The 25212-nt window shown below is 38.0% G+C and overlaps 1 protein-coding gene across 4 annotated transcripts; it reads right to left on the bottom strand.

Annotated features, from left to right (window-relative positions):
- Positions 1-5649: 5649 nt before the first annotated feature.
- Positions 5650-21106, bottom strand: LOC132140312 (POU domain, class 2, transcription factor 3-like). Of its 4 annotated transcripts, XM_059549102.1 has the most exons (14): positions 21014-21106; positions 19870-19964; positions 19420-19476; positions 17195-17229; positions 16636-16737; positions 11302-11407; positions 11085-11173; positions 10344-10517; positions 9395-9536; positions 9128-9261; positions 7769-7933; positions 6970-7009; positions 6642-6756; positions 5650-6542 (listed from the first exon to the last, which is right to left on the bottom strand). In XM_059549102.1, the coding sequence occupies exons 3-14, from the start codon at positions 19466-19468 to the stop codon at positions 6503-6505; spliced, it is 1191 nt and encodes a 396-aa protein (XP_059405085.1). In that variant the 5' UTR covers positions 19469-19476; positions 19870-19964; positions 21014-21106; the 3' UTR covers positions 5650-6502. The 4 variants fall into 4 exon arrangements, with proteins under 4 accessions (XP_059405085.1, XP_059405083.1, XP_059405084.1 ...); XM_059549100.1 differs by lacking the exon at positions 21014-21106 and having other exon boundaries at positions 19870-20129; XM_059549101.1 differs by lacking the exons at positions 19870-19964; positions 21014-21106 and having other exon boundaries at positions 19420-19617.
- Between the last annotated feature and the right edge of the window lie 4106 nt (positions 21107-25212).

The following is a 25212-nucleotide window of genomic DNA, read 5'->3' as shown; positions in this document are numbered from 1 at the left end:
AAAGTAGCCTAACCCTCGGCAAGTCCTCCTAAAAAGTAGCTAGGCCCTGTAACATTTTGTAAAATATGGGGCTGCCTGTGTTGATTCTGTAGTGGATAAACATTTGATATATTTTGCTTTGGGTATATCTAATGGGCAATTGTTTTGCCTGAGGGAAAAGTTTCCTAACTAACGTTTGCCTAACGATACTTATATCAAATGCAAACCTTATTTTAGAGTGCTCTTGTCATTTTAACCAAATAGTTTGCTTGTCTTTATTTACATTTTTTTTACAAATTCTTTTATAATTGTATTATTTTTCATCAACTTAAATTAAGCATTATTTTTTATCAAGGGGCTGCTGAGGAAACTCGGGCCTTGATAGAGTGGCGGGCGGCCAATGAAAGGCTTTTCACCGGGAGGCGCAATTCCTCCAAAAGTTGATGGGAGTGAGTATTCATTTTGAGTGCTTGTATAATTCCCTGCATGTCTGAAGGTTTGGAGCTAGATTTGGACAGTCTTCATCCATAAGAATGAATACGTTATTGAAGTGGAATCATGTAAATCTTTATGGGTTTGTTTTGCCTATAGGCATTTTGTTCCACTTCTGGTTTGGCCATAACTGCCAAACAGGCAAAGAAAAAATTGAATAACCTAAAAGATAAATACAAGGTAATCTGCCTGTTTCTCTACTTTCTGTTACTGAAAGAGGCTTACCAAGATGTGTGTAAAGACTTTCCGGTCATATTTGAAACCTAACATAGATGCATTGGCCCTTACATTTTATTTTGTAAAATGTAGTTTACTCCGTTTACATTGTTTACTCTGAGACTGTAAAAAGAATAGTTCACCCCAAAATGAACATTCTGCCATTCACCTACAATTTTAAGTTGTTTCACACCTGTATACACTATTTATTTAATCTTTTTTTTTTTTTTTTTTTTTGCTTTACACAAAGGAAGAATATTTGTAACCTAAGAGTTCTGGGGCACCACTGACATGTGTAATTTTTTGGTGCCTCAAACTGTTAGGTTACAAAAATTCTTAAGAATATCTTTCTCTGTGTAGAGCAAAAATAAAAAATGTCTAAAAGTGTGGAACAACGTGAGGTGAGAACATGACAGCATTTTGCTTTATTTCAGGAGCTTAGGGACCCACCCACAGGAAAAGGGGTAGAGGCCGGTAGTGTGACTGCTGCCACCTGGCAGTGGTACACTGCAATGGATGCTGCACTCCAGGGGCAGCACTCGAGTTGTTGCATCAAACCCACTGCCACTACAGGTGGCTCAGTCAGCACACCAGGTTCAGCCCCTTCTGTGGAAGCCAGGAGTAGCCAGCAGTCAAGAAAGAGGCGACGGGACAGCCAGGCTCTTCTTTAGTTTCTAAAAGAACAGGCAGAGAGGGAAGAGGAGAGGGAGAGAGAAGCATTGGCGAGAGAAGAGGAGAGAGAGAGGGCAGCAACAGCCAGAGCAGAGACATATTTCTCTTTTAGAAAAACTTAATAAATTCTAAATTAATGTTGTATTTAATGATAAATGATTTTATATAGATTATTTGAATAAAAAAAAATAAAAATGAATGTTTCAATTTCAACCCTGGCAAATCATTGTTATAGCAACAGTGTATTCTTTATATTTACAACAAAAACACAAATAATATAAAATAATGTAATATCCAATGTCTATAGTGGTATACAATTATTTACAATCATGCAGTTGAATCTCAAGAAGAACATACCAACATTAAGAAAACGTATAAATGTATCTATACCCATCTACTTGCACATTTATTCATACCTATCTTTCTAATTAATGTCATAGCTATTTCAACTGTTTATGTTGCTCTTTTAATGAACATGACAACATCTGGAAAGGTTTACTGTCTAGATGTAGTACTGTTCAGTTAGACACCCAGGCAGTTCCACGGGAGAAGAAAGCTGAGCAGCCAGACGTCCTCGGAGATGGTTCCCTGATAGGTCCCTCTCACCCACTGCTGCATTCTCACCATCCTCGCTGTCTTCTTGTCCTTGGCTTTCCTCCTCCTCCTCCAAGAGATCACCTCCCATCACACAGATGTTGTGGAGGATACAACAGGCACCAATCACCTTTGGGGCGAACAGTGGCCTGATCTCTAGGGCCCGCAAGAAAATTGCACGCCAGTGAGTTTTTAACATCCCAAAAGTGCGCTCGATGATGTTCCGTGCTTGTGCATAATGCCTGTTGTATCGGGCTTCAACTTGGCCTGTTAATCAAAAATCGTGTAGAAAATGTGTAGTGTATTGCAAATTCATAACAGTAAAAATTTGGTTTATCGTGTGTGTGTGTCTGTCTGTCTGACATAAAAAAGTGTTCTTACTTGCGACAGGCTGGCGGTATGGGGTCATGATTGCAATAGGATGCTGCAAGCAAGGGTATCCCCCATCTCCCAAAAGATAGTATCCAGCTGGTGAATACAAAGCCTGCTGGTACATTGGTGATCTGCGCAGCACAAGGGCATCCTGTACAGAGCCTGGATTGCCAATATACACATCTATAAATATGCCTTTAGCATCACAGGTGCCCTGTAGAATGATGGAAGGGAAGATCTTTCTATTTATGTAGCATCTTTTTTGTGGCATTGCAGGAGGAACAATCCTGATGTGGCACCAGCAGCACAGCGGAATGCCTCATGGCCAGCAAGGCCCCCCACCTCATCCATTTCCTCTGCTTTTGGAAAATGAATAATTTTGTGGAGGATGGTCATCATCTCCTCCACAACATTGTGAACAGTCCTACAAACTGTTGAAAGTGGCATGCTGAAGTCATCTGATGTGACCCTGTAGGATGCTCAACAGGCAAGCCAATAAACCGTAACAAGTACTTCAATTTCACGGCTCCATCCATGGGCTTTTTGACGGGGCAGCATCTGTACCAGCATGTTGATGCTGTTCCTGGAGAGCCTGAAAGCTGGCTTTAAATCCTCTCCAGAAAAAAACTTGACCAGGATTGGTACCTGGTCATTGATCTGTGAATACCTGCGAGTGGGACTTTGTTCCTGTTAAAATATATAGATAATATATTAAGAATGTTTTTACTTTTGTTGTATTATGTATTTGTTATATGTATTGCTTTTAAAAAGTTGTTACTATATGTACTGTCGTTGCATTGTATTTATTATATTTTTGGATTTAATATAAGCTATATACTCAGTTGTTTTAAGGATTTTGTCTAAAATTTACTAAAATCTGCCATAATTAAATCTCCCTCTAACATTTGCTCTTTTCGTGAAGTATTTCTTTATACTCTATTTCGGTTTCATTCATTTATTGATAAGCTCTAGCACAACATTCATCCCAGAGTCTAAAAGTTGTAGCCTATATGATTATTATAGATATTAAATTGTCCTGTTTGTGTTAATGCAGTAATATGATGTGCACCTAGCTATATAAAGATGATAAACTATAAACTTATTTGAGCACCACAAAGACAAATAAAAGGTGTGTGAAGTGTAAGCTAGTTAATTTAAATGTTATCAACTGTCAAACCTATTGTACTTGTCAGTTTATTTGGTATACTGAAAAATCTAATGTTGTCTCATTACATCCCTGCAATAGTTTACATAACTTTTTGTGAGATCGTACTTTGTAGTCTGTTGATAGGGTGCATATATGATACATTATAATAAATTTTTATTATGACTTTTCATTTGGATATACCTAACTAAGTCCACATAAGTATATGGGCAGTTTATGAAGAAAGAATAATTAGAAAAACGTACAATGCTAGAGAGACATGCTAATATGGCACGTCTCTTCGCCATCCTCCGCTGCATCCTGGCTTTTCTTTGAAGGATTCGTCTCCTCCGTTCGGCAGCCTCCTCTTCAGCATCTTGATAAATAGCAATTGCAATGGCAATCCTAAGCTGTTCCATTTTGATTTACACTTATTTACAATTGATTTACACCTTTCAACCGTTTTTCCCGCTTTTTTATTTAAATTGTAGCTGAGTGGGTTTATTGATAGATTGTTCTTAATGAAAAGAGGCAGTTGTTTCCACATATTTTATTTATTTTGAACGACGTAAATATAATCACAGTATTAATGTTACCTGAACCACATATTAATGTTTAATAGTTTTTAAAATAAAAAAGAGACAGTCGTTTAATATTATATTCAATTTCATTATAAATATAAAGTGAAAATAATCAGAGTAGGTAAATATTAGTTTTTTAATACTAATATATTTAATATATTGAAAATAAAAAAGAAGTTAATTCAAGTAAAACATGCATGCTGAGTGAAGCTATCAAGTACGCTGCCGTTCCATTTGTAGAATGACTGGACTCGCGTCCTCCCGTCCTCGAGAGTTCGTTCTTCTGAGTCCAACTTGGCATGTCCAAACTCGGAAGGACGGAAGTCCAGACTCTGCGAACTTGGTATTGAGAAATGCCCTGACTGTCTGTTGTTGGTCTCAAGTTCGGTGTCTATTCCCGCAGTTCCCCTGGCTGTAAGCCAAAACGTGATTGGTTGAAGCGATAACGTGCTACGATTGGTCAGCTCAATGTGGCCGTTATTTGATTGGCTTGAGTAAACGGTGGGTGGAGTCCACTTATTTGTGGATTTATCTGCACGTCGACGCTAGAAGTGTTTCAAATCCACAAATGCACAGGAACCGATCCACAAATGCGTGCAGTGATTTACAAATGCACAGACAGCGGTTCACAAATAAATACCAGGTAGAGTTGTGTTTGTGACATTAAACACATTTGTAAATATATTTTTTTTTATTTGCAAATCTCATTTTATTTATTTGTGAGTTTTAATTTTTTTTGTGAAACTCTTTATATTCATTTGTGAATTTGATATATTTTTGTGAATCTCGTTACATTTATTTGTGGATCATAATCTATTTATTTGGAATAATGCAACAATTCTAACCCCATACTTAACGGACCTAATTGCGGGAAAAGATGACGAAATCACGTGATATTTCTCAGCTCCGTCAAGGGTTAAATATAGCAATACAGGTAAAACAGAAGCAAAACTCGAGAGGTTGAAAATCTGAATGTGAGAACTTGTCATATTAATATTGGTATTTGTTGAAATTTACACTCACAGCTCTGATGTGAAAAGCTGAATCTTTCAATTTGCACACACGGAAAATGATCAAAATCTGTTTTGAATTGGAAGTTGTAGATTAGGCCTAATAGTTACAAATGTGTAGAATGACATTCACACAAAGACTGAATGAATACACAAATGTTAACGACATATTTACTTTTGCACTTTACTTCAGTTTTGCTGCACAACGTCAAGTCGGCACTTACAACCGCTCAGATCTGGCAGTAGGCTACAGTTCAAATCCTAGCGCTCGGACTTTTGCTACTCTTTTTGCAGTATTCCTGTTGCAAAACTCACTTATGTACTTGTATATGCAGATGTGAGAGAGCAGAGCCGGGGGCGGATATTTTATTGGTTGATGCCCGACGAATGAATGAACAACGCCAGCCATCGCGACTTGCCACGAAAGACATTTGTGTTTTATGCATATGTAACAGTTATTTGTTAAACACTGTCATTCAGGTATTATCTGGTAGACAAATAATGCAAAATATTTCATATGTATATCCCACTGCATGTAAAAAAAGAAAACAGATTTTAAGTGCAAATTTTAATAAGTCAAACAGAGAAACAGAAATATACAACAGTGTTATTCAAATAAAAAAAGCAAAGAACAACCAACCAAACAAACAATATCTAGATAATATTATTAATCATACATAAAAGCTCAAATGTGAAACTCAAGGAACTTCAAATGCTTTGGACAATTTTGCATAAAATTAGTGTGAACTGCATATAAAATTTTCCCTGCCAGAAATCCTCAGAAACGTCCAGAAACACAAAACTAGGTGTATGCCGAAAATATATTGAGAACTGTAAACTGTTGAACGATCCACTAAATGTTGTCTCAACTTTACTACAAATATCAGAGCCAGCTGTTCCAGTCTTGACCTTGAGCAGGGCCAATAACGCTCAAGAACACTAGCGTATGAAACTTCTTCATAAAAGTACCCTTTTACGTCATTTAAAACAAGTCTCTAATAAAGCAATATGTAAACAAGATATTTTAAAATCAGTGGTTTGTTTTTGGTTATGTGCAGTTTTTCACATCAATGTTATCAATCCACAAATAGCCAGATTCGAACCTTCATCTGCAACAAAATTGGCACAGAGATTTGACACAGAAATTGAAAAAAGGTTTCATGCACATTAAAAGCTCTGCTGAAAATGCCAAACATGTCTGTCATGTTGTTTATCACAATTGCATATCTAAACAATGTGCCGTTGCTTATTAGTGCTTTTTCCCTTCGGTAATTAGCAGTGAAGCTCTATTCACAAGCCCTTTGAACATAAGACCACGAGAGGCAGAATAGTGGTTCCCTGTGTTCTGCCTCCTTATTTAGTGCTGCTTGTAAACATTACAGAATGAGTATTTCTCTCTCGTTTGGTACGTTATGAAGTGAAGCTGTTGCCTTCAGAGGGGCTCAGTGGTGGTATGACGTAGGGTTCCAGCGATACCAGGATCTAAGAAAGAGTTGAATTCATCATTTGTACATTTTACTGGTTTCTAGTTAGCTCAAGTTAAGATGGCTGTATGTGTGTAGCAACTTGCTGTGGTTTTACCCTGGGGAGTTGAACGTCTGATTGACCCCCTGTGTGGTCAGGGGGCTGGATGTAGTGGACAGCGTGCTGGGGGAGGAGCCTCGACTGGGGCTGCTGGGGGAGGAGCTTGATGACACTGCAGGAACAACAATCAGGTCAAATTTATTTGTATAGAGCTATACACAATACATAGAATTACAATGCAGCTTTACAGGAAGTCATGCTGTTATTTTGTAATGCCTTAGTGCTCAAGTATTCATGAAAAGATGATTGGATAAAGCAGGCGAAAAGTCTGGAAAAAGAAAAAGATGTTTACAAATCTTTGTTGAGGGACCAGCTCAATACTTACCACCTCCAGTGAGCGGACTGAATGAGCGGGAAGTTGAAGGCTGAAACAGGAAATGAACAAAATTAGTGGGAAATCGGCTGGAGAACATTTTTAAGGAAAACAAACATTGCTTCAACCACAAAAGCATTCTGAAACACCAGTTTGGAGAGGATGATAATCTTATAAACATTCTAAATGGATAAATTATATATATAAAATAATAAGTTTCATCATAACATATCGTGACTATTCATCTCATTAATCAAAAACGGCATGATGTACACTACACAAAAATACAGAAAAACAGAAATATTGTGAAATATCATTATAATTAAAAGTACCTTTTCTTTCTATTTAAATACATATTTTAAAATCACATTTATTGTTTTGATGGCAAAGCTGAATTTTCAGCAGTCATTACTCCAGTCAGTCTTGAGTGCATTTGCTGTTACTTTTGAGCAATTTATTTCATCCCTAATGAATAAAAGTATTAATAATAAAAAAAGAATAATGTTCTACTGAACCCAAAGCTTTGAAATGTGTAATATAATATAATACAATGTAATATAATGTTTAGGACAGTTTTCTAGTGGAAAATATGGTCAAATCTCAATGTTTTATTAAATAAATTTCTACTTTCCTTAAAAACTTCCTGTTTGAAACAAGTAAGATCTGTCTTTATCCATGTTGAACCAGAGATTATTAGTAACAAGACTTGATAGTCACCATTTAGGTTGTGTTGTTATGAGTGTGTAGCGTGTGCATTATGGATCATGTTCTAAAGTTTTGCAAAATTTCAGTAATGATTGCTCAGCCTCACCAGACGAGGGTTGTAGTTGTGGGACTTCATAGGTGAAGAGGAAATAGGGCAGTATATCCTCTTCTCTTTCTGCCGTCGGTTGCAGAACCAAACTCGCACTACTTCTTTCTCCATGGATAGCTGCTCTGATATGAGTGTGATCTCTTCAGAGTTGGGTTTTGGGTTCTGTTTGGGGGAGAAAGTGTGTTTATGTATCACAGGCAGCAGGGGGCACTGCAAGCAAACTGCTGCACTTTGTCATTGCCGAATGAAAAAGACCATGTTACCTGTCTAAAGCAAAAGTTTCAGAATCTTAAAACAGTTTAAGATAAAATAAAATGAAATAATTTTTTTCAGTAACAGATTATAAATGCTACAAAATTATTCTATATTACTATAAATTATACAATTACATTTTTGTATCTCTGTCCAAATTAAAAATCATTATTCTTGCTAACTGTATTAATCAAATGCTCTCTAGAATGTGAATGTCCCTCTCCCTAATTAATTGGCCTGATATGACTAGCAATAAAAACAGGTAAATATGCGGTCATATGCGGTAAATGAGGGTTGAAGCACCTGAAAATAAGTGCAAATTCATACAGGGTTATCATATAGCTAAAACCATAAAATGCTACTTGAAATAAGATAACTAACTAACTAACTAACTCAATAATAATAAAATAAAATAAATAACCTTAAACTTTTTTTTTTTTAATTTCAGCAATTTGGCAAGGAAACATTTATCTTTTTTTTTGTTTAGTTTAAATACATGTATTAAAATAAATAATAAGTAACTATAAGTAAACATGAGTAGTCATGTAGTCACTCAAGAACCTCAGTGCTCTCCACGTACGTCTATGTCTATGTCTTATGTCTTGTTATTGTCACTGTATGTCTGAGCCTCTTCACAAGCAATTCAATGCCCAGTTCTCCCCAGTGTTAACTAAATGACAAATAAATGCCTCTTGACTTGACTCTTGATATATATATATATATATATATATATATATATATATATATATATATATAGTATGCATATAGACACAAATAGTATATAAAGAATTTATTTGCAAAAATAGATAACTCAGTTTTTATTAATTTTCATAAATCACGTTTTCTTTTGTTATGTTTTTATTGTGTTAGTTGTATTTTTTGTTGTTATTATTTAATCAAAACCTCTCAACTTCAGTTTGATTGATAGTAATATATATATTTGAAAAAAAAAAATCAGATTTTGCAAATGAAGTCTTCACACACACAAACATATGCAAAAAATAAAATGAAAATGAAAGCAGAAAATATAATTATAAAACCTAATTTAAAAGAATAATAATAACATAATAGTATCTCAATAAAACTCAAATAACACAGACTCACATCTCCAAAGCGTTTCTCTAGTGTGAGTTTGATGTTTGTTTCGATGCTTGTTCTCTTTTTCCTCTTTCTCCCATAACCCTCCAGAAGGGGAGGTAGGGTGGTGGGGTTGGTCATGGAGTCGGACGGTGAGTTCTCTGAGAGGGAAGAGAAGGTTTAAGATCGCAGATATTTACAGTAGAGTGCAGTCCACAAAACAAAAGCCTGCTGATTGTTCGATAGAAACCATTAGTCAGTCAGTTCTGTCCAGGAGAGGGCAGCAGCACATACCTGCGTCACTCAGCCACTTCTCCAGCAAGGGCTTGAGCTTGCACATGTTTTTGAAGCTAAGATTGAGAGCCTCAAAGCGTGAGATGGTAGTCTGACTGAAGTCATTTCCATACAGCTTTCCCATTGCCAGACCCACATCACCCTGCAGCCACAACACACACTACTTTAAGAACTGGATTAAGGGTTGGGCAACATTGACTATCACAATTATTGGCTTCTTTTCAGTTTAGATATGAGTTTCTAAAACCACAGACATTTGAAATTACAGTAAAAGTTATATAACAGAAACAGCATTTATTATACTTTACATACATCCATATATTGTATTATATAATATAAATATACAGAAAAAGTAATAAAATGGTAATTAAAAACGATCACAATATACTTGAATTTTGTTGGCCTGACAAACATAAACACATCCTAAATTTTGGTTAAATATTATTTTTTATTTACTGAATACAGACAAAGCATGTATAGTCCAGAATAAAAGAAGTATTTGTATTAAACATAATGAAATGTATTTAAATTAAATGGTGACTTTTATAGACTGAAAAATACCTAGTTCCCATGTGTTGTATTGTTGTGCAAAATTAAATGCATTAAAAATAAAAAGTACTTACTTATTATAATTTTATTTAAATATTATTCTATTTTAATTCTACTTCCTAAAATTCAAATTTAAATTACAGTTCTGCATCATGTTTTCTGCTTTACAATTAGATCAAATTCAGGAACTGACTCAAAATTTGAAATGCATTCTCGGTTCAGTTCTGCTGCTGATATTTATAACATAACATTTATTTTCAAATAGAGCTGTATGAAAAAAGAGAATAATGAATGAAAAATGTTAATATAAATCAATACTATTATTAAAGAGATAAAGATAATAAAAAAAACCCTATAAAATACACAGCTAAAAGAGTTATAAAATCAGGCACAGTCTTACCTGAGTAAAGCCGAGTTTGATGCGTCTCTGTTTGAAGGCTTTAGCAAACAGCTCAAGTTCCTCCAGGTCACTGGGTTCCTCTTGAGGGGATCCCACATGTTTAGGCACCTGTAAGTGAGACATATCCAGGTGTCCGTCCATAGAGGAGCCGGCCAGACCTGACCTGCTCATTGCCTTATGAGAAAATTAAAACTTTTAGGGTCTAGATAATCAGTTTTAATTGCTTACATACTATTTGTCTTATTGGCCGATTCTTTATTTTTGTTTATTTTATTAATGCCCTCTCTTTTGTTTTTTCCTTTTCTCATGCCCATAAAAAAGTAACCTGGTGTTATGCATTATGATAATATGTCAATATGGTAATACTGTGTTTTTGCTATGTTATATCGATCAAAGGTTTGCCCAAATTTACATTTCTTATGATAAAATTATTTTTAAATGAAACTAATAAATGACAAAAACACAATGCAAATGCAAATAGAAAGTAATTTTAAAAATGAATAAAAAGGTAATAGTAGTAATAAACTTTTTTTATTTTTTTTATAAAACTGGGGTGACAAATGAAAGATACTTTTGATTTGTTTCATATTACTTTCTAATTATATTATTCCTATTATATAATACCCATTTGTTATATTTCACAGTGTTATAAGAAAAAAAAATATATATATATATTGTTGTTTTATTTATTTATTTATTTATTTGCAATTTAAAGTAATGCAGCATTAGGCTTTGATGTACCTGAGGAGTGAGTGCGAGGCCAGGCTGGTGTGGTAGGAGTCCTGTCTGGGACTGGGAGGGCAATGAAAGCAGATTGGGCTGCAGCAGTGCTGTAAACATCAGTATATAAAAATGTTGGTACTGTAGTTACAGCAGACAAACATAATGTTCTCTTGGATGCAGACTGATGAACAGCATTATCCCTAACATGACCCAGTGACCCAGTACATCCACTGACCTTGGTGTCCTGATTGGGCCTGCGAGAGGAGAAATGATGAAGGAGAGGACAGGTGAGATCCAGGCATCAGGACTAGCTGGGGCAGAGAGTGCAGGGAGGGCAGCTCCTAAAAACACCAATCATCAGCCATATTACACCACAGTTACTCTTTGTTTAAACTTTAGAGGATTGCATCCCACAAAAACTTTCTCGGGTCACATTTTGTCCAGCACAAAAACAGAAAAGAAAGAAAGAAAACCTAATTTGCATAAAGTCTATTAAGATTTTTTGCATTATTAAGCACATTTGCCCCAAAATCTCATTACCCTAATGCTTTTGTTTTTAATTTACATTATTCTTAATGGTTATAAATATTAGATTTTATTTTGCTGCATTAATACAATTCATTTAATTTAAATTATTAATTTAAATCATTATAAATACAAGAGAGTGAAATACTAATATACATATACGTATATACATGCAGGGTTCCCATACCTTGGTTAAAGGGGTCATATGATGCGATTTAAATGTTTCTTTTTTCTTTGGAGTGTTACAAGCTCTTGGTGCATAAAGAAGATCTGTGAAGTTGCAAAGACTAAAGTCTCAAATCCAAAGAGATATTCTTTATCAAAGTTAAGACTTGTGCATGCCCTCGTGTAAACATGCCCCCTCATGTCTACGTCACTGTGTGGGGAGATTTGCATAACACCGCCTAGATGTTCACACAAAAAAAGAAGAGACGCTGTGTGTTTCCTTGTGAAAGTGAAACTACTTTGTTTGGCCTTAAAAAGAGGACAAAATCTGGTTTGTCATGCCTGGAGTTGGTCTCTGAGGAAATACATCAACTTTGCACTGTGGATCGCCGGATTGGCTTTCACCGTCGACAAAGCGGAGTCTAGCCAGGGGTTGTCACATGTGTCCTTCGTTGAATCTGCCAGCCGCACCGTTCTCAAGTCTGCCAGCCATTCCTCACTCAAGCCTACAGTGTGTGACGCTGTGTGACGCATTTTATTGAGGACTGTTTCCTGAACCTGCAGACTAACCTACAATGGGTCTGTGCTCAAAGAATGTTTATATAAAGTGGGGCAGTTCCAACTTTGCTAGGACAGTCTGGTGCTTCTGAATCATAGCTTGCAAGTACATGTTTTATATTTAAAGAATTTGCCACTAATGATTCAAACGTGAGTTTTAAGCAGCGTGCTTGTTGTTTATCGTTTCTCAGATCACAAATGCAGACATGGTTTTATGTTTACGCAGCGCAATACGCAACGCAACACTTAAAAACACAATATAAGTCATTATAATCAGTAATTATTATGTCCCCACTGGATGTAACAAATGCTTCGTTTGGAATGGTTTTTATTGGTTTTGTCTGGTCGCACCAGGACACGGCATAACAGTTTGTTAAAGGCCGTATCATTGGACAGCTGGCCAATCAGAGCACACCTAGCTTTTCAGAACGATGAGCTTTGTAAAAATCGACAAGTTTCAGAAGGCGGGGCATAGAGGAGCAACAATAATGTACATTATGTGGAAAAAATTGTGTTTTTTGCACCTTAAACCGCATAAACATTGCATTACACCAAATACACAACATGTTCTTATTAGCAACATCATATGAACGCTTAACTTTAAATTCAAGGACCTTTCAAGGAATTTCCAGGTCCAATACCCTCAAATTCAAGGACTTAATGTGACACATTTCAATTAAGAGCAAGGTTACATCGTATTACCTTGTAAGATAAATTTTTTTTGGCCATATTAAAGAGTTCTGATAATCTATTTGTCACATTTCTGTTTTGAATAAAACTGAAGAATATTCTGTACATCCTATACTGTATTCTAAAATAATCTTTAATTAACTTCAAAAAAATTAAAATAAGGGACAACTGTGATTCTTTTTAGGAAAATAAGGGACACTCAAAATATTTGTTCTGTACCACGTCATTAAAGTCTCTACAGTTAAGTTTGTGTATAAAAGGTGTATAAGGTGTTTTGCTTAACCTGTGTACAGTTATTCTAAAAATAAATTTTAGTGTCATACAAAAAATGTCATGCCTGCTATAAACAAAGCATCGGCCTGAGACCACTATAGAATTGTGACTGCACAAGTGTAGTAATTATATACTGAATATATTGTGAAATTACATACAATATGGCATCAAATTTGAAAGTATAACAACTGAACATCTATGAAACTTCAATCAATGAAGCATTTTTTTAACAATGACATTTAAAATGTTGGACTAAAACGTCTCTAGGTTACGTATGTAACCCTAGTTCCTCGACTGAACGAGACGCTGCGTCAAATGTGCTTTGGGGAACGCGCTTAGTGTGAGCGACTCTGAATATCGTGTGTAATCAGTCCAATGGAAGAGCATGACGTCACAGGCGGGGTGACGTAAGCAACCAGGAAGCTATAAAAGCACGTGCCGCGCAGCTGGCGTCAGCTTCGAGTACCAGCAAGCGCCGGCAGGGGTGCCGGGGGTATGGCTCCGAGACGCAGCGTCTCATTCCCTCGAGGAACCAGTGTTACATACGTAACCTAGAGACGTTCCCCTTCAGGAACTCGAGCTGCGTCAAATGCGCTTTGGGGAATGAGTACCAACGCCGCCAGACTACCAAACCCCTGCCTAGTGTGTATCCGAAGAGCACAGCTTAGGACAAGAGGACAGAAGCGCCTGGAGTGACTGGCATATCTAGGCCATAGAATTTAACAAACGTATAGGGCGTGGACCACCCCACAGCATTGCAGATGTTGGCGACGCTCTGTTTTTGTGCCTCGCGGTATGAGGAGCTAGGGTGCGGCTGGGGCATCTCCCGCCCAGATGCCCCGAGGGAGTGACGAGGGAGGAACTTATGGAACGCCGCCGCTTGTTTGCAGGCCTCCTGAAACCTGTCGACGACAGAATTGACTGCATCGCCGAACAGGCCAGTAGGCTGGATCGGGGCGTCCATGAGGCAGACCCCGTCCCGCTCTTTCATATCGGACAGGGTCAACCATAAGTGCCTCTCCGCGGCCACCATAGCTGCCATGGACCGCCCAATCACTCGGGCGGTCTCCTTGGTGGCGCGGAGGGAGAGATCAGTGGTCCTTCTTAACTCAGATATATCATGTGACTTGATCTCCTCTCCCTCGTCTAGCTCCTTAAGCAGGTCGGCTTGGTACGCCTGTAACACCGCCATGGTGTGCAGACACGCACCAGCCTGACCTGCAGCCGCATACCCTTTGCCCACCAAAGCCGATGTTGTTCTGAGTGGCTTTGAGGGCAGTGCCGGGGCCTTCAGAGACGATGCCGCACCGGGGGACAGATAGCTCGCGAGCGTCTGTTCCACCCGGGGTATCGCTCTATAGCCGCGCTCTCCCATCCCCACCACATTTCCATAGTAATCAGACGAAGGGATATAGAGGCGGGCCGAGAATGGGTGTTTCCACGACCTGGCGATCTCATCATACAGGTCGGGAAAGAATGGAAGGCCCCGGCTGGGAGGTGGCTGACTCGCGCGCAGGAAGCATTCATCAAGCTTGCTTCGCTGCGGTTCAGTTGTTTTTTCGGCGGGCCACTCAATACTTAATTTGGCCACTGCACGAGTAACCACCTCCAAGAGCTCCTCATATTGCAGCAAATGGGGTGGCGAGTCCCTGTCGACCGACTCCACATTAACCTCCTTGGAGGAAGAGAGGCGGAGCATCGTTCCCTCTCCCTGGGTGGAAGGAACCGCAGAGCGTGCTTCCGACTCCAGGGATTGGGCGCCGGATCTGGCTGAAGTGGAAGGAGATAGGGACTGGCCCGTCTCCATTCCCTCCACCAAATCCACTTGCGAACCCCACGAGTGCAGCCGCCGTTCTGCCTCGGCAGTAGCGGGACCAGCACCGCGGGGAACGCTGGCGAAGGCCCCCTCCTCGAAGAGGGCCCTCCGGGAACGAAGCAGCCGCACCGACATTCGCTCATAGTGTGGACAGTCGCCCCCCTCGAGAGCCGACTCAGCGTGCTTCGCTCCCAGGCAAACCACGCATAAGCTGTGTGTATCCCCACCCGTTATATATCGCGGGCAGGGAGGAACACACAACCTATAACGCGATTTGGAAACGCCATCACAATGCTTAGATTTCGCCTTGCTCTTCGGCATGTCTAGGAGCTCTAACTGGACAGACAACAGTAAATAAGACTCACAAGACAAACAAGTGACATTCACACACAGAGCGCTTGCTGAAAGACGCGAAGCTGACGCCAGCTGCGCGGCACGTGCTTTTATAGCTTCCTGGTCGCTTACGTCAGCCCGCCTGTGACGTCACGCTCTTCCATTGGACTGATTACACACGATATTCAGAGTCGCTCACGCTAAGCGCGTTCCCCAAAGCACATTTGACACAGCTCGAGTTCCTGAAGAGGAACATTCTTGCAAACAATGAGAACTTGGAGTTGTGTGGACTGCTTTTGGCACTTTGGAATTTGTTCTTCAATATTAATGAGGTCCAGGTTTATCAATAAATGTGTAATTTTGTTTCTCTATTTAACAACATTAACTTGCAATACTGAAAGACATCTTCCCTCAGGTAGATTGCATGTTTTCTTGCCTAGCTGGATGTGTGCCTATAATAAATTATCTTATCTTATCTTAAAGTTTCTAACTTATGTTGAACACAAAAGATGATATTCTGAAGAATTTTGAAGAACTAAACAGTTGTTGGTCCCCATTGATTTCCATGGAAGGGAAAGAAACACTATGGAAATCAATGGAGACCATCAGCTGTTTGATTACCAGCATTCTTCAAAATATCTACTTTTACGTAAAACATAAGAAAGAAACTCATACAAGTTTGCAACGACATGAAGGTGAGTAAATGATGTCAAAATGTAAATTTTTGGGTGAACTTTTAAAGTAAACAAATACTACAAAGTTTTATAAATACTTGAATAATAATATAAAAAAAATATTTACTATAAATATATTTTTTCATAAATACTTAAATAACAGAATGCATATTTAATATAGATTTTTTTAATTTTAGATTATATTTGACCATATTTTAGGAATTTATTAATCAATCAAATGCTACCATGTTTTACATATACTTGAATAATTAAATACATAAATACAATAAAATTAATGCTTCTCATTAAACCTGAATTAATAAAATAAATACATCACTTTTTTTCTCATAAATGAAAACATTTTAAAGTAAAGTGTTGCTTTACTGTTATTAAAGTAGTACTGTTACAATGCCTCAAAAAAGGCTTGATTTTTGTCTTTTTTCCTTTCATTTGATATTTTTGTGCAAAATATATGACCCAAACATGCTCTTGATGGATTTCATGACTCCCCATGTCTGGGTTTATGAAGCTGTACCCCAGTAAGCTGGCCTCCAGGCACCGGGGATCCCTGAGTTAGGTGGCATGTCTTGTGTGATGAAACAGAATGAGGTGAATCATTCAGGTTCTCAGTCTTAATCTGCACATGAAACAAAGACTTTGTTAGACAACACAAACCTGTGAACACTGCTGTGTTTTGGTCCTCAGGCATGTGTGTATGTGTGTGTGTATACACACGCTCTTTGTGTGCACTCGGAGACCAGTAAGGCTGCTGGACTTGTTCTGCCCGGAGAGGGCCATTAACAAACATTCCTTCCCTTCCCGCAGGCACAGTATGCAAATGACCTTACAAGCCTGAAGCTAGTTCCTGTGTCCTCAACACTAGATCATATGACAGGCTGATCTGATGAACTAATATAGTATTATTGCTCAAATATCTCACATACTGTAACACTAGAAAACTTTAATAAACTTTAAATCTGTTTTGTCCTTGAAGTCTCGAGTTTCTTTTCATAAGAGGAGCAATGAGCTGCTCTAAATACCAAAACAGCTGTTTACAGATGATGAATATTAAGTCAAACATTGTTTGTACTCACTTGTCTGGTGAAGCCAATGCCGTTTTGTTCAATGTCTGGAAAATGAAAAGATAATCACACTGAAAGTCACGCATTAACATTCAAACCGCCTCCCACAGGATCCAGCTAATTTCACAAAACATTTTAGTTTTCATTTAAACTTTAATTATGATTTTTATTATTATGATGATTTCTTTTAAAGGGTGTTCATCATAAGACCTATAATTGACCATACCATAAAAACAAACTTCCAAATGTTCCATTAAACTGAGCGAGGAGGGTTAGTCGGGGATTCAGAGGTCGTCAATACCAGGTAATCTCTCTTCATTTGAAATTCAAATCCGTCTCTATGAGGCCGTGGTTAGAACGGCACTCACTCACTCCACAATATGGAAATCTACCTTCTCCTGAGCCAAACTTCCAGTATGGAAATCATCAGATCATGCAAATGAGTTTCCATGGCAACTTTTAGAGGCCTTCACATTTGAATACTTACAGACCTCCAGGTGCCTCTCTTACACTCTGTTTCTCTCTCTCTCTCTCTCTCTCTCTCTCAGACACAATTTGAAATAAAAAATAATGTGACTATAAAACTGGCTTTAACCTATTCTCTGTATTTTAATGACATTATATAATTTTAAAATCACTGATTTTAAATTCAGAATGTTTAGAGTCATCAAGTCACATGTTTGCACATAAGTTATGATACTTTTAAAATGATTAAATAAAAAAGAGACGAGTATATTTCACAATAATCAGTCTGTTTTAATCTATAGTCAGAAAGTAAACCTTTTCTTTGGAATTAATTAATAAGCAATTTCTAATTGAAAACTGTGTCTTTGCATTTCCAAAATAATACAATTTCCTCAAAACTAAACACAAAATTTGATTTAGACTTCAGTAGTGTTCACGTAGCGTTTATGTAACAAGACTATTTGTAAACATGAACAACATTTTTCGTTCAATCCAAATATTTGTAGTTATCACATGACCTGATGAGACATCTGATAGGTCTAACATTAACCTTAATCCATACTCAAACAGTTCACACCACAGAGGTGATGGACAATAAATGAAATATATATAACTTTCAGTGACAATCAGGGGCGCTGCACAAGATCCCGGGCCCTATGCATAGGCAGTCCTAATGGGCCACCCTCCCCTTGAAAATATATATTCAAGACTTTTCAAGGGCCCTCTCTTCCTTTGGGGCCCTGGTAATCAGTACTGGTTTTACCCCCAGTCCAGTGCCCCTGGTGACAATACTCTGCTCTCTCTGAATTGTCATTTCTCTCAGGTTCCTCATTTAAAGAAGACTGTTCCTTACAGAAGCCATTGTAAGCAGACCACGATTCAGTATCGCCTGAAGCTATGAGCACTTCACTGCAAACAAACCGCCACATACATCCTGGTAGACTTCTCATCCATCAGCCTGCACTCATCACGCACCTAACTGTGTATTCAACCCAACATACGTCGCAAAAAAACTTTGTATTTTATAAGTACAATAATGTGGGGACCAAAAAAAAAAAAAAATTTTTTTAGAAAGTTAGAAATCCACCTTAAAATGACTTTGGCACAAAGCCACTTGCACAGACTTTCACGTGTGAGAGCGTGACCAGTGTCTCATCAACACAAAGAGTTATTTTATGTTCATAACCACAAACGGTTATTGTAAAGAAGCCCAGTGGCAGTTCGTGAAATTATGATCCTCATTTCGAAGGAACGTAAAACTGAATCACAAACACTGTACTGTAGAGTTAACCACAGTATCAAAAAAGACTTGATAACTGGAGAGTGGACCATTTGTGAGAAAATTACCTAAAAAAAAATAACCCTTGGATGTCACTAAAAGCAGTGAAATTATGTTCAATATTTAAGAATAACGACCTAATATTTGTAATATAGCATAGGATATTTTTTACATTTAGCTACATATATTTAATTAGTTTAAATTCAATATTTGACTTACTGAAGTCTGTATGAAGACACAGTTGATGCTATTTTACAACATTAAAAAGCATCATCAGAAAACTATAATATAATTATATATATATATATATATATATATATATATATATATATATATATATATATATATATATATATATATATATATATATATATAATTGACTATACATGTGTGATGTTATTTACATTTAAATGTCAACATACATTAATCAAGAGCTAATTTTAGCCATTTCAAGGCAAATGACAATATTCCAGAGAGTGAAAAGTCTCCTTACCAGCTTGTTCATGCTGAGATTCTGTCTGTTCAACAGCCTCTGTGCTCATCTTAATATCTGTAATGATAAATACAGCTGATTTTCCTACAGGATCACAACTTTATGCAGACACTGGGGCAATTCATGCCATGGCCCGGCCAGTAAAATGATCTTGAGGTTTATTCTAATGTTTCCAGCTTTCAAATGCTCTCCTTTATGTAAAGGGCTTGTTGTAATATTCATAAGTGCAAGGGTATCCCCATTCATCATTCACCACAATCACTCTGTCTCTCCACCCTAATCTCTTCTAGTCAAAAACATTTAAATCTGCCAATATAGAGAGCTGTGAACAGGTACAATGCAAAACAATATGATTCCACAAAACGGTCACTGCTTGAGAAGAGAGCAGGCATCTGGGAGAAAAGGCTTAGTATTTTAGATAAAAACTTTGAGAAGTACATCTACACTTACCTTATAGCAGGAAACCCCACGGATCCAGGATCTGTTGATTATATCCCTGCGTCTGTGGTGCTATTCTCAGGTCTTCAATGAAGAACTGAGTGAACCTTTTTAAAAAGGTTCAGAGAAATACATTTAGCAAAGTGGGTTAGTAGAAGAGCATTCACCTCTTCAGTATCCCACACCAGCCAATAGACACGTCATTTGCATAAGGCCCTCGGTGTGTCCTATCCAGACTCTGACTTTTTGCATAAAACAACAATAGACAGACAGCAAACTTCGAAAAGCTTGAGAATAAAGAGCATGCGTGCAACTCTGCCTGTGTCTATGTACACTGGCAAACTTAAAGTGTGCTTGGTCTTTGATTGAATATGGCATAGCTCTATTTATTCAAATACATCACTCTGCATAAAGGCTGGAATTATGATTGTTCTTTTCACTAGTCATAGATATAAGAGAACAGATTTGACTGAAGGCAGCCTATATACTTTCCCAAATTGATATGATTTTTAAACTTAACATTTTAAAAAATGTTTGTTTTTCAAACACAGCCTACATCTCAGAAGTGTTGCCTATCTCATTATTCTGACAATAAAAGGGTTACAGTTCATTGCACAACATATAGCAAGTTTCTCTAGCCAGAGTTCCCTGGAAATTTGGAAGTGGATCTGAAAGCCAAACTGCCAATTACAAGTGTCTCTTGGGTTTTTTAAATCACCAACATTATTGTGACATAATTGATTTGATGCAGTTACGCTTGTATTTTATTCTCATTATTGACTGGATGCAGTTTTTAAACTGTATCCAATGAGATTTTGTTCATGTCCCCCACACTATTCCATTGAATTAGCCCACTAGTTTTCTCATGACTTAATAATAATAATAATAATAATATAATAATATTATAATGTTAGCCTAATAATTCTGTTACATTAATTTGTGTGCTATGTAGAAATGTGTTCCCCATTAAATTGATGACACCATCATTTATAATAATATCAACGACACATGTGACATATTTGGTCACATTCATTCCATGTGTCATTTTACTGCATTTCGAAGATTTCATGTCAACTAAAAGTTTATCCTTATCTTAAAGTTAAAAACGTTAACACTGCAGCTGCGTTTAGCAGAGCGTGTGTTTGTGTAGATTTACTCTCTGGCCAGTAAGCTCCACCTCTACTGTACATTCACGAATTAAACACGTTACGTTCATAAGTTGTAAGTTTACTTTCCCAAAGATGAATTTTACTGTCACACCATCCAGAGTGAATATAACACAAGACGCACACTAGAGGACAGCATTCAGTCTCTCAGGAGATGATGAGACACAGCATGCTCGTAATGTTGATTTGCATGAGTTGTACGTAGACTGTGGTTTAAGGAAAATAAACAAATGTGTACTTTGAGCACATCTTTTTTTGCTTTTCTTAACAGACACACACACACACACACACACACACACAGGCAAAAAATGCAAATGACACAAAAAGCCAGTGTACTACGTATGCACACTTGCACAAGCAATGCTACATTAGCCTACACACATGCATAATGTACTGTAGGCCTACATAAATAAAAGATGCTTTATATCTTAGTTTAATTTAACGTTTTCACTATAGAGTTGAAATTAAAAATACATTGATACTTTGAAAATAGTAGGCTAGATACTATAACATTTTAAAATGCTGTATTTCAACTAAAGAATTTTGCTTTAAACACTCAGGAAAAGATGATTTTAATGTTTTAATGTTTTTCAGTGTGGCAGGCGAAGGTGTAGTTCTGGTTTAGGGGGGCCGAAGTGTGACCTGTTTTAGTGGAGCACATTTAGAAACAATAGCTACAATGTGCCACAACTATAATGTAACTATAATGTAAATCTAAAGGGAAAAATGTATTCCCTTAAAAGATTATCCATTATAAATATAACAAACGAGGTAGACAAAATTTACAACAATAAATAAGCAAACAATAAATAAATATTTGTAAGTGCTGCTGCAAGATTGTTTTCTCCTTTTTTCATCAGTCTTTTTATGTGCCTTTTTTAGATAATGTTTGATTAGATAATGTTCGACTGATAGCACTTTAAAGTGCCAGTTTCTGAAACGTGTTGATGGAGCTTTTGGAGGACCAGCTTTACCTGGTTGTGGTGTTCAATCAGGTTCCGGGAGTATGAGAGTATATTGTCGATGTAAACGATCACAAACTTATGTAGGAACCCCCGGGAACACCTTGTTCATAAAACCTTGGAAGGCGGAGAGGTTTTGGTGAGGCCATACGGTAAAACTAGGTAATCATAGTGGCTGGAGGGGGTGATGAATGCCGTCTTACACTCCTCATCTTCCTGAATACGAACAAGGTTATAAGCATTTCGCAGGTCCAGCTTGGAGAAGATGTGTGCCCCATGGAGTTCCTTGGAGAGCGATCGGTACCAGGGGAAGTGGATATGGAAGTTTTACCGTTTGGGAGTTCAGAAAACGATAGTCAATACATGAAGTGGATGGTCTAGGCAGAGCAAAAAGGCAGTTTTGATGGCGGAACTCGCTCCAGCGAGTAATGTCACACCAGTCCCATCTGATTTCTGGAGAGTGAAGAACGAGCTAGGGGCGTCCCAGGATGATATCCACCATGGGTCCCTCCAGTACCAGAAACGTGATTTCTTTCTCATGCAAACTGCCGATCTTAAGTTTCAGCGGTGGAGCTCTGTATTTCACCCACCCATGCCCTAGTGGTTTTTACTTGTATAGTTTTGACTCTGAGCTCCTGGGCTTGACAAGAGCGGGGCAGATGTATTGAGACTGTATTGTGAGATGAAGTTGCCCGAGGAGCCCGAGTTGATGAGGGATGGGTCTGTAATAGAATGATCTGGAGTGAGTAGTTGCACTGATAGCAAGGAGAGTGTGGAAATAACTTGCTCTAGTTTAAGGGTACTCACCGCAGGGCGTGGGGGTTTGACGGGGCAGGTCCCAATGACGTGATCTGCTGCAGCGTGGTAAATGCAGAGTCCAGCCATGAGGTGGCGAGCACGGTCAGCATGAGAGAGCCGCGTGGAGTCCAGTTGCATCAGCTGTGGTACTGGAGGACTGGTGGCGGGTGCGTTAGACTGGTGGGCGGCTTCAAATGTGTGGCATACTGACAAGCATTGGGATTTACGATTGGCTTTTTGCATTAGCTCTCCAATCCAACAGAATCATCATAGATTGCAACATGAGCACGGATACGGGAATCCAATCCTTGTCAGTAGGTGGTGAGGAGAGCTCTCTCATTCCACCCTCTGGTTGCTGGCAGCATCCAAAACTGCAAGGTGTAGTCATTGGTGGTCAAAGCACCTTGGTGCAATTGAAGTAACTGATCTGATATGGAGATTGTTCCTGTAGCGGAGCCAAAAACCTCTTTGAAATGGTTAGTGAAAGCTTCATAGGAGTTAATTATGGCACTGTTGGCATTCCATATCGCCCACAACAACGCTCGACCAGAGAGGAGGGAAATCAAAAAAGCTACCTTTGAGCACTCTGTGGTAAATTTCGATGGTTGCATTTCAATGAATAGCGCAACTTGTAGAAGAAAGCCACCACACTCAGCTGTGTCACCCACGTAGGAAGCAGGCATGGCCATGGAACAGACAGAGGCAGACTGAAGAGCTGTGACTGGCCTGAATGAAGCCCGGATGGTATTGACCAGTTCCTCGAGAACCTCAGTGGGAGGCCGTGGATGCATGGATGTGAATGTTTCAGGTCTAGTCTTCTGTCACAGATCAAGCCAGAGACAACAGCCAAGTGAATAAACAAGCAGGTTTGTTGACAGGCTTGAGGAAGCAGATTGTGAGGATCAAATTGCAGATGAGTATCAAACACTATGATCAGTTCAATGGTTCTTAGCTGAATGCTAATGTGTGGCTTCTTTACAGGTTCATAGGAGATTGGAGGCCAGTAAAGGAAGAGAACAGTGTTGGAGAATCATCGGCGAATCGTCAGGAGATCTAGAGACAAGTACAGACAGGTAAGTATTGCACATATAGTCTGTGAACAGTTCAGGAATGTGAACAGTAGACCAGGTGAGTGCGTTCTGGTGTGAGTGGTGGCTGATGATTGTGATGACAATGAAGGCAGTGACTGCGTGACTTTGCTGACACCTCCTCATATTAAAATACCCCTGCATGCCACTGATATATATATATATATATATCACACATACTTTCAATTGTGGTTTACGGGGACTCTCTGTAGGTGTAATGGTTTTTATACTGTACAAACTCTATTCTCTATCACCCTACACCAACCTTACGCCTAAGCCTACCCCTCACAAAATACTAGGGACAATTTCTGAATTTCATAAAATGTTTTCTATGTTTTTAAAGCCTTTTGTTTTACAGGGACACAGGAAGTGTACTCATAAACCATTTATGTTGTAGTACCCATGTCATTATACACATTTGTGTCCTCATAAACCATATATTTACAGTGATGTAGTACTATAATAAAACATGTAGCACATACTGCAATATATAACAATTGTATGAACTACACAGTGAAACTAGTATCTTGTTTGTGTGTAACATAAGTTAATGTTCCAATAGTATTTCATGAAAAATAAGTTGTAACCAATGATTCTGCAAGTGCACGGTTTGAAGAAACGAAAACACAATGCAATGTTTTGAATACAGGACAGCCTGCGTTATATGTAAATACTGTTAAGAGTTTTGTGTCCAGACTGTTGAAACATGAGAGATCTAAAATTAGTACCAAAGTGATTGCAAATCAACAACAAGAGAGCAGAGACTAAAAGAAGAGAATACGGAGCCTTGCCAGACTGAAGCTCACACACCCATGTTGCATATATCACAAACCAAAGCAAAAACTCTTCATAAGACATTTGCAATTGAAATGTAAATTAGAATTAGCCAAGGCTATAGAGAGCAACTTAGCTGAGAATAAGAAATTAGGTATCTACTTAATAAATTTGCAACAAATTGATATCACAATATGTTCAGAGACACTACTTTAGCAGCCACTTTTGTTGCAGCTTTACATTCAAAAATGTGAATATGTCTGGAAAATGTTTATGATGATATTTAAAAAAGCCGAAGATATAATTTTCCAGCAGTTAAACTGTCACAGACAATTGCATTACAGTATTTTTGGCAATGCAGTAGGCAGAATCACTAGAATCACCTAAAGAATAGTTCACCAAAAAAACAAACAAACAAAAAATTATATTGGTTCTCACCTATTTTTTCACTTGACAAGACATTAATTGACCAACTAGAGTTGTGTGGAACACTGGGCATTACAGTGGTTTTTATCAGCTTTTTGGAAACTCATTCTGACGGCACCCATTCACTGCAGAGGATCCATT

This window comes from Carassius carassius, chromosome 5 (assembly GCF_963082965.1).
Source record: "Carassius carassius chromosome 5, fCarCar2.1, whole genome shotgun sequence".
Taxonomy (NCBI): Eukaryota; Metazoa; Chordata; class Actinopteri; order Cypriniformes; family Cyprinidae; genus Carassius; species Carassius carassius.
Note: the sequence above shows the minus strand (reverse complement) of the source record. Positions and strands in the feature narration are given on the sequence as shown.